Here is a 9,330-nt window from a genome sequence, read left to right on the forward strand (position 1 = left end):
GGGATTAACCATTGAGGACAGCGTCCAACAAAGTGATGAACAAAGAATGGGGGGGAGGGGAGGGGGGGTATATCAACGAACAATGCAACAAAACCACTCATTCTTTCTTGTAATTGGGTTTTAGTGGTCATACAAAACCCCTCAATCGATCAATAATAACATTGAATTCAGATACATGCGTGGAGGCATTGAGATGAACAATGCAAAAAAGGGATAGCATTTGCTACCCCCTCATAGGAGGATGTTGTTTTGACCATATCTGACTTCATGGATGTGTTCAACATGGTCAAAATAGTAGGAATCAAACCTTGGATAATAGTTTTTCAACGTAAAAATATGTAATTTTTCTCAAGTTTGAAATTTTGGTACATTGTATGCCGTCAATTTCACAACCCTCATAAAATCAGATATATACATAAAAAAACATGATCCAATGGTCAGTTTCTACTAAATTTAATATGTACATCCCTGAAGGGTCAGATGTGCAACAAAATGAAAAAAATAAAAATATTACATCTTTTCACTAAGGGTTCCTTGCCCACGAGGGTAGCAAACATTATCCCCATATAAAGTACTGCAATACAGCAGCAGCATCAATAACTAGAATAACATGAATTGGAGATAGAATGCACAACAAATACGCAATATTAGTTTCTTCGGATAACCAAGTTCCTCAAAGTTATTTCCTTTGATGATACATAGTTACACTAGAGCGACAGTGCTATCAAGGATACAACCACCAGGTTCTAGTCAGATAAGAAGACCTTGGTTTGCAATTGGTAAGCTTTGGTGAAGAAAGTAGGCCAACATAAATAGGTTGACACAATACTACTTACTGTGGATGCTCCAACGAGCATGTTCATGACAACTATCTGCAGTTGAATGGCCTCTAAAGGTGAAGCTCCTCCCATGATTAGACCAGTCATTGCACCAGGAAGGGAGATGAGCCCCACAGTCTTAGCATTGTCTAGCACAGGGGAGAGAGCTATAATCAGCGCCCTTTTCACCTGCTGCAATGTTGCCTGACGTGGTGTTGCACCAAGAGCCAATGCTGTCTCTACCTGCATAAGATTATTAGAACATGTAAAATTTAGAGCCAAAATATATGGAGATGGCTTTCGAAGCCATGAAAATGACTTCTCATCCAGGGCCCTATTGAGCATACAAAAAGATTCAGCTGAATCACTGGCAGGTTGATCAAAGATGCAGACTACGTCAAACAGGTAGCTTCTTACTTACAATTGATAACAGATTTAGATGAGTTGGATGGTTCGAGCAACTCAAGACTTTGTCTAAAATCTGTGCTTAGACAAAGGTCTTACACGCAGTCTAAAATCTTTACTTAGACAAAGGTCAACTGAGAACGCAGCATGATTAACTGTGATGATAATCTTGCATATCTCCCAACAGATCTATCATGGTTTTCTCATGACTAAAGTACATGTAAAGAGGTAGAGTTTGTACATACCAGGTGCTTTTGAGTCTTGACATCATCTCTAAGCCTTTTCATGGTAACCCCAGTTACTGTCATTGCATTACCAACCATCATGCCTGCAACAGGAATGATGTATCGTGGTGTGAACGGGAAGACATTCAGTATGACAAGCAAGAACATTGTTATGGAGGTTCCAGCCAATATAGACAGCCCAGCTACATATTTCCCATAAGGGACATGTTTTGCCCGTTGACCTGCAGTATAGCCAGCAACAGATACCTGAAAAAGGAAAAGAAAAGAAAAAACGCTTAGAACAAGAAAACGCTACCACAAAAAGAAAAAGAAAAGACTGCAACATCTATGAAATGTGTGGCCTACAATTATGTTATATACCAGAGCACCATTAAGTCACTGTTTGGGAGCCTTGAATCGGAGGTGTGTTGTGGCTTCCCCAGTGCTCTCATGCTCTACCGTTGGGATCAGTTGTGTTGCCAAAACACTGCAGTGGAAATGGAGTTGGCAACCCCAACCCCACATTTCAACACCATTGACAAAAGGATGTTTTTGGCAACTCCATCCTCAACACCACATTTTGGCAAAACCATATTTTGGTAACACATAGAAATGATGTTTTCATCCCAATGCAAGACTCCTATGTCACACGGACACTCCATATGGGTAGCCGTACCCATGTCACCACGGCAGGACATAAGTATGGGTACCGCATGGCATGTGTGTAAGCCGTGGGTCGGGTCCAACCCCGACCCGACCCATTTTTTGGGGGGTGTTTGATCTCTCTCTCTTGTCTCCCCGTGGCCCCTCTCGTTTCCCTCCGGTACCAAGGGGGAGAAGAGAAGGGGGGGGGATGTAAAAGAGAGAGAGAGTACATCTTTCTTCTTCTTCCTGCAACAATTAGAGAGAGAGAAATGGGGAAGGGCTCTTCCCCTTGTATAAGATATATATATGTATATATATATATATATATAGTCTTGTCATCGTACCCACATTTTTTGAAATTACCATATCGTACCCTCCATACCCATGTGACATAGCAAGGCTCCCAAACATAGCCTAATGCCTTCCAGAAATGCTAATACCATAACAGCCTTCTTCAAGAAATTCTTCCAGCTCCAGCAGTATCACAAAACATGCCGCCTAATTACTATAGATATACCCACGTGGACACCATAAATAAGCAGAGAGAAAATGTAACAAATTGGAGGGATGTAAAGCACAACTTCGTGAAGAAAACTGTTCAAAACTAAACAATGAAAAAAAAATACATAACAATTCCCATCTTATGCTCAGGGATGAGAATATCAATCTGGAGACAAATTATAGAGGAAGGAACATATATTTGAGGGCACAAATAAAAAATTAAAGGTTCCAATTCAAAACATCCCTTCAATTAAGGAGATTATGGATGGAATGCATATGACAATGATAACAGCAAGAAATAATAAGAGCAAGAAGATGCAAACTTTTCAGGTCTTACAATCGTCTCACACTAGGTACAGTTTGACAGGCGGTCACTTCTGGTACAATCAAAGAACTGGCATTTAGCCATGTGTGCAAAGACGGAGTGTTTGCAGAAGCAGTAAGAAAACGCAGAAGAGGCTTTGAGTTTTCATTTTGTGGGATGGGGAATGGGTTGGGGCAGGTCTCACCTTTAAATATGGCAGCAGGGTAATTGGTTCATCAAGTATATTAGGGCAGCCACAAAACCATTTTTCCAATTGTTTGTTTTATACAGATATTGTGATGCTAAGAAACAGATCTTGAGTCAGTTGGGATATGTGACTCGTGATTCATACAAGAGTAGTGCCAGCTTGACCTACAACACAAGCTAAAAAGATCAAGCTGCATTTTTTCTGTCACTCGAACAAAAATAGCAGGTTCTTTAGAAATTGAGTTAGATGGTTGACTTATTGTTTGGACACAATGGTTATGAAATCATTTTATAGAGATTATAATCTTATATTACACCTAGCGTATGATAAGGATATTTTTGAGGTTAGGGACAATATCATGACTTTACATGTAGCAGCAAACTTCTGTTCAGGATCGTTTTCAGAGACAACAAGGTGGTCGGCCAATCATTTTCTTTACGTTAAACACTAATTATATATTTGGATATGTATCATACATTCCAAGTACTGCTGGTTACAAAGAAACTATGGCCCTTTGTATTGTTGAGGATAATGGGTTTGCACAAGCTAATGAGGAGTTTCCCAATGGTGAAAGGAAAGATGGTTACAATGCAACTGGCCCTTTATATTGTTGAGGATAATGGGTTTGATATTCCAAATTTATGATTTTTTACTATATGTATCTTATTTTGGTAAATTTAAATACCCACAATTTAAAAAGAAAGCAAATAAGAACTTTGGTAAATTTAACAAAAAGGGTTCAATATTCCATAAACCATAGGTACCCGCAGATCAAGTCAGGTGCTACAACTGTGGCAAACTTGGGCACCTCAATAGAAACTGTTGTGCACCCGCAACAATAAGAAAAAGTACAATGACAACAAAAAAAATGGCAGGCTTAGTGAGGAGCAAGATGTAGTATGCATGGTATCATAATGGTTGTTCATTAATCAAAAGTTATTTAAATAGTGGGTGGATTTGGGAGCAACAAGACATATTGTAGAAAGCAAGGAAAGGATGGTGGAGCTGGAAGAAATTAAATCAGAAGAGTACCATACATGGGCAACAACACCTGATGTTTTTGGTGTTGGTTTATATAGGGTCAACGTCTTAGGTAGCAATGTTTTATTTGACTGATGAATTGTTTGTATTGTCTATGAGTTGAAATCTGCCATTTGTTCTTGCCCTAGTTAAGAAAGGTTTTGAGGTTAGGTTCAATCTAAGTAAGGTTATTGTAGGCGAGCATGCTTGCATATGCTTTGAGGGTATATTTGCTAAAGAGCATGGGTTGTTCAAACTTTAAACCTATGACATGATTGGTTGCTATGCTTTGAGGGTATATTTGCTAAAGAGCATGGGTTGTTCAAACTTTAAACCTATGACATGATTGGTCTTGCAAGAAACATGATTGTGTGTCTCAACATACACAAGAAGCAGAATATGTAGCATGCAATATGACTAACATTTACCGTTTGGATAAGCCGCTTGATTAAATACTTGAAGCTGAAGATAGCCAACATGCCAGTACAGATATACTTTGATAATCAATCTACTATTAGCCTAATGACAAGTGGAGTTGATAGCTCCAAAAGCAAGCATATAATGGTAAAGTATCATTACATTCATGATATGATTAAAAAGAATGAGATTGCATTCGGTTATTTGCCGACCACTAATATGATTGTCAACCCGTTCGTAAAAGGCATATTTATAGGTTTAAGATATGTCCAAATAATCTAATTATGATGGATAAGACTAATTAAAGTGCATCACTTCATTACTAGATTTGAATGCAAGTGAAAACCCCAAAATAGCGAGAGGTAAAACCAAGGTTGCCAAACAAAGAAGTGGAAGCGAGAAGCGAGGCATTTTAAAATTTATACAAAGCGGGAAGCGAAGCTTCAATTTAAAGGCGAAATATGAATAAAAAATGAAGCAATATGTAATCAAACAAGAAACAAATAAAAACTAAAATAAAATTGATCATTCTTATATTTCATGATTTTTCTATAAAAGAGTTAAATTTTTGTTAAAATCTAACAATGATGATTACCAATTTAAAGAAAGTACATGAAAAGTGAGTAAATGCGTGAGAGAAAATACATGAACAAGATAAAAAGAAACGTGAGAAAAGTATATAGTATGCATAGACCATGTGTATGAGAAGCATAGAAGAAGCGTGGGGTAATCGAGCTTCCCATGAAGTTTCGGAAGCGAGGAGTATCGCGCTTCCGAAGCGAGTTTCCGGGAAGCGAGCTTCCCACCTACCTAAGAAGCTTCCGGTAACTCTGGGTAAAACACTACATTATTGTTCGGCTCTCATGGCCAAGTGGGAGATGGTGACCCACATTGGTGGGCCTGTGGCCATGGCGCCTCTCAAGTGTGGCCCATGCATTTGAAATAAGGGGTCCACTCATTTCAAATGCATGTGATAAGATAATCATGAGTTATTGACTATCCAAACTAACAAACTTTTTTGAAAAGCCATGTTCTAAGATAGACCCATTTGAGAAGTGCACGGATATATAGGGAGTCAGTTTCGTTAGGCTAGGTGGCAACATCTGTAAGTGAAACTATTTAAGCCCAACACTTCAACCAAATTTGACATGGGGAAAACCAACTAATCCCTCCTAAAGCAAGTCGTCTACCACATCAAATACTCTCTCTCTCTCTCTCTCTCTCTCTCTCTCTCTCTCTCTCTCTCTCTCTCTCTCTCTCTCTCTCCACACAGGATCTGCTGCGCCTTCATACCATACTCTAGCTAGCTTATGAAATACAATTTGAACAAGTAAAAATTAAACCTCAAATTGCATAATCCATCAATAACCAACGCCCCAGGTACAAAACCAATCTGGAGTGAACAAATCAATAGTATTCTCATTTTGAACTGAATGGGATGACCAAAATTATTCATTACACTCAATAATCCGAAGTCATTCCAGCTTTTACGCGAATGATAAGGGGAAACAGAAAAAAGAAAAAAAGCACCACCAAATCAACAAATAAAATTATTACGCAAGATACACAGGAACCAAATTTATACAAAATCATTGCTTCAGAAACAAGAAGTACCAAACCAAGAAGGCGGCCACGGTAGGACAGAACCCCCAAAACGACGAAAGATCGAATTCAACCCCACCAAACAACAAAATACAAGAAAAAGAAAAGGGGGTATAAGATTAAAAGGAGGAAGAAGAAGAAAGAGGTACCATGAAAAGGTAAGCGAGGACGATCCAACCGCTGTTCTTGTGGGAGAAGATGAACTGCAAGACGAAGCCGATGACGGAGAGTTGAAGGAATGCTCGAGCGATAGAGTATATCATCTCCTTTTCCAAGTCGAGCTTCTGCACGAAGGAGAGGACCACGGCCATGAGGACGACGGCGGTGGCTGCCACGGGCTTCACCATGCCCTTCAGGAAATCCATCCACACGGAGGTCTCCATCTGCCCTGCTCCCCTTTCCTGGGTCGGACGGAAACACCCTTTGTGATGGGTTGGCTACCCCTGGCTTCGGCCTGGGATTTATGGGGACGGCGGGTGGGGAAGCGACCTCCCCCGGTAGGGAAAGGAGGAGGTGGGCATTATTGTGGGGGAGGCATTTTCCTCGCATGCAATAAAAAAAAAAAGTGGGGGAAGATGGTGATTGAAGGAATGAAGGGCCAGTAAGGTTGAAATTTGAAAAAGAGAGAGAGAGAGAGAGAGAGAGAGCGTGCGTGTGACGTGGCGGAATCCGGTAGACCGCCAGCGTTGAGAGAGACGTCGCCGGAATCCGGTGGCCGGGCTACAAGAAATCAAACAGGTATAGAGTCGAGTCACACGAGGTTCAGTCAGGAGATGACCCACTACATCCATGGTCTCAGCATTTCTCTTGTTCATTAATCTGCTCATTATACACATTGTTTACATTAGGTAGTATATCTTTACAAGACGTGTGTGCTTTAGGTGGGATTTCTTTACAAAACGTGTGAACCTTCTTCATATAACAACTTTCTTTCTTTTCGCTATGACCTTCACTGGAGGTTGTTTCTATTGTGGACTCTTTCCTTATTGCTCTCATTCTTCATGGTTGAGCATCCTTGAGAGATCCTTGTCTTCATTACTTCTTGAGAGTTCCTTAGACTTAAGGAGAGAGTACTGAATTCCCATCACCCTTTTGGGCTCCCACAACTCATCAGGCAGAATGAGAAGGCGGGGTATGTATTGTAACACAAGCTAAAAACAAAGGCCAAAAAATGCATTGTTTTAGAGCAAAAATAAATAGGATTACAAAAAAAGTAAATGTAATGTGTTTAACATATATTTTTTTACTTCCTAACGGGCTTATATGGCTCGAGCCGATCAGACCACCTATTGTACATATTCAGCTTGCTAAGCCCTATTTTACAAGTTTATGCGAGCTTTTTATGAGTTGAACATGAGCTGAGCCTCAAGCAGCTTGGCTTATTTCTCAGCCTTATCTGATCTAAGAGTGTTGGACTTAGGTTCAGATAGTACTGAATCCGGCCTAATGAGATTCAGATTCTGACTTGGATAGAAAAAAGATAATATTAAATCTGGTCTTAGCTAATCATTTATGTTTTATATGTAATAAGTTTGAATTATCCATCCGATTCTGATTCAGTTTGTACTTGTATTTGGATCCAGATGCAAAGTTGCATGTCGAATCTGAATCTAATTATTATTTAGATGCTGTTTTGATTTTCAGATCCAATTAATCAGATTTGTTAGGTATCCAACCAAACCCGATCTATTGACATCACCAGCTATTGATCTTAGACGTAGGGGTGAAAACGGGTCAGTTATAGACAAATATCTGATCAAAGTCCAACACATTATTTTCAAACATGGATTGCTAAAAGAATCTGAATGTGCATTTGGATAGGATGAGATCTACTTCATCGAATAATTTTCAGATTCGGAAAGGATCCAAATCAGTGCTTTGTGTCAGGCAACGTTCAGACTCTAATGAAATCCCATTAGTTTGCATTTTTTATATGTAGAAGCTCGTCATCTATCAAAATAAACATGTAAAAGCTGTCTTTAGTTCCGTTTTGCATGTTTGCTTGTAAAAGTGTTGAGAGATGACGAGCTTTTACATCCCTAGTGCACGTCACCTTGTGTTGGGACGTTGCATGTTCAAAACCTAGTTGTATAACTGGTAGGGGTCTGTCAAACCCCAACTTGCATATTAAAAAAAATGGCATGTTCTTCAAAATGCCTCACAATTTACCAAAATCCTCTCTATGTCCAAAATTTCAGATGCTCAGCTTTTGTTGAACAATTTTGCTCTTTGTACAAGCGAACCTAATGAGGTTATAGGTACGTGGTACAAATATCGCAACTTCCCAATAAATAGGAGATTTGCATGAACATTTTGAGAACCTGATGATATTCGCATAAACAAAATTGTGTACTTGGCTAACTTTCATCTCAACAAAGGAGATTTGCATATCAAATGTACATATCTTCTTAGGTTCTCAACTCTTATAAGAACCTTCTCTAATTAAAAGTTTTAACTCAGCAGGTTCGCTCCATACATTTTTAACAGTCTTGACATTCACGCAGTTCATCTTAATTCATGCTATTTATATTCGCAAATATTGTACCACCTTCACAAATCATCTTTGTGAATGTCCCCAATGCTTGCATGTTTTTTTGTTTGAGCTGTGCAGGTTCGTATCCAATATTTGCATACCTCACAACCTTTGCGCATATATCGTGCAAACCTCCTTTAACTAAATACTACTGACGTACATCCACAAATGTGTCCTGACATTCATAAATACATGTTGCGAATGTCCTTACCTTCACATGTTGTCTAATTTGAGTTTGACAAGTTCACGTCACACATTTGCGAAACTCATGACATTCGCTTATATAACGTGTAAACCTCCTTTAACTAAAAATCACATAAAGCCAGAATGTTTGAAATGTGTGGCTTGAATGTTTTTTCCTTCGCATAAAGCTAGGATGACATTCGTAATGTCATTTGGTGTTACGGCCCAATTTTTAGTAGACACTCACGATCCAAGCCCGAGGTCTATACGCATTTCCCTGCAAGCAGTGAGAGTCGTTCAGGCCAAGGTAGGACCCATAAGAGTGATGTAACTATTGAGATGTCATTTTCATATGTGAAAAAGTTAATGGACACATGCTCATACCATAAGAAAAAAGAACATGACACTTATCCATGTCATAAGTAGAGAGAGTCAGCTGACGGGGTCCACATGGGAGGGCATTAATTAAG

General features: G+C 39.3%; 1 protein-coding gene across 1 annotated transcript; it reads right to left on the reverse strand.

Moving 5' to 3' along the window:
- Positions 1-496: 496 nt before the first annotated feature.
- On the reverse strand, positions 497-6,643 carry ALS3 (aluminum sensitive 3). Its single transcript, XM_090002740.1, has 3 exons — positions 6,294-6,643; positions 1,469-1,714; positions 497-1,061 (listed from the first exon to the last, which is right to left on the reverse strand). The coding sequence occupies exons 1-3, from the start codon at positions 6,525-6,527 to the stop codon at positions 747-749; spliced, it is 795 nt and encodes a 264-aa protein (XP_089858866.1). The 5' UTR covers positions 6,528-6,643; the 3' UTR covers positions 497-746.
- Positions 6,644-9,330: the final 2,687 nt, after the last annotated feature.

This window comes from Nuphar pumila, chromosome 4 (assembly GCF_984573655.1).
Source record: "Nuphar pumila chromosome 4, dmNupPumi1.hap1.1, whole genome shotgun sequence".
Taxonomy (NCBI): domain Eukaryota; kingdom Viridiplantae; phylum Streptophyta; class Magnoliopsida; order Nymphaeales; family Nymphaeaceae; genus Nuphar; species Nuphar pumila.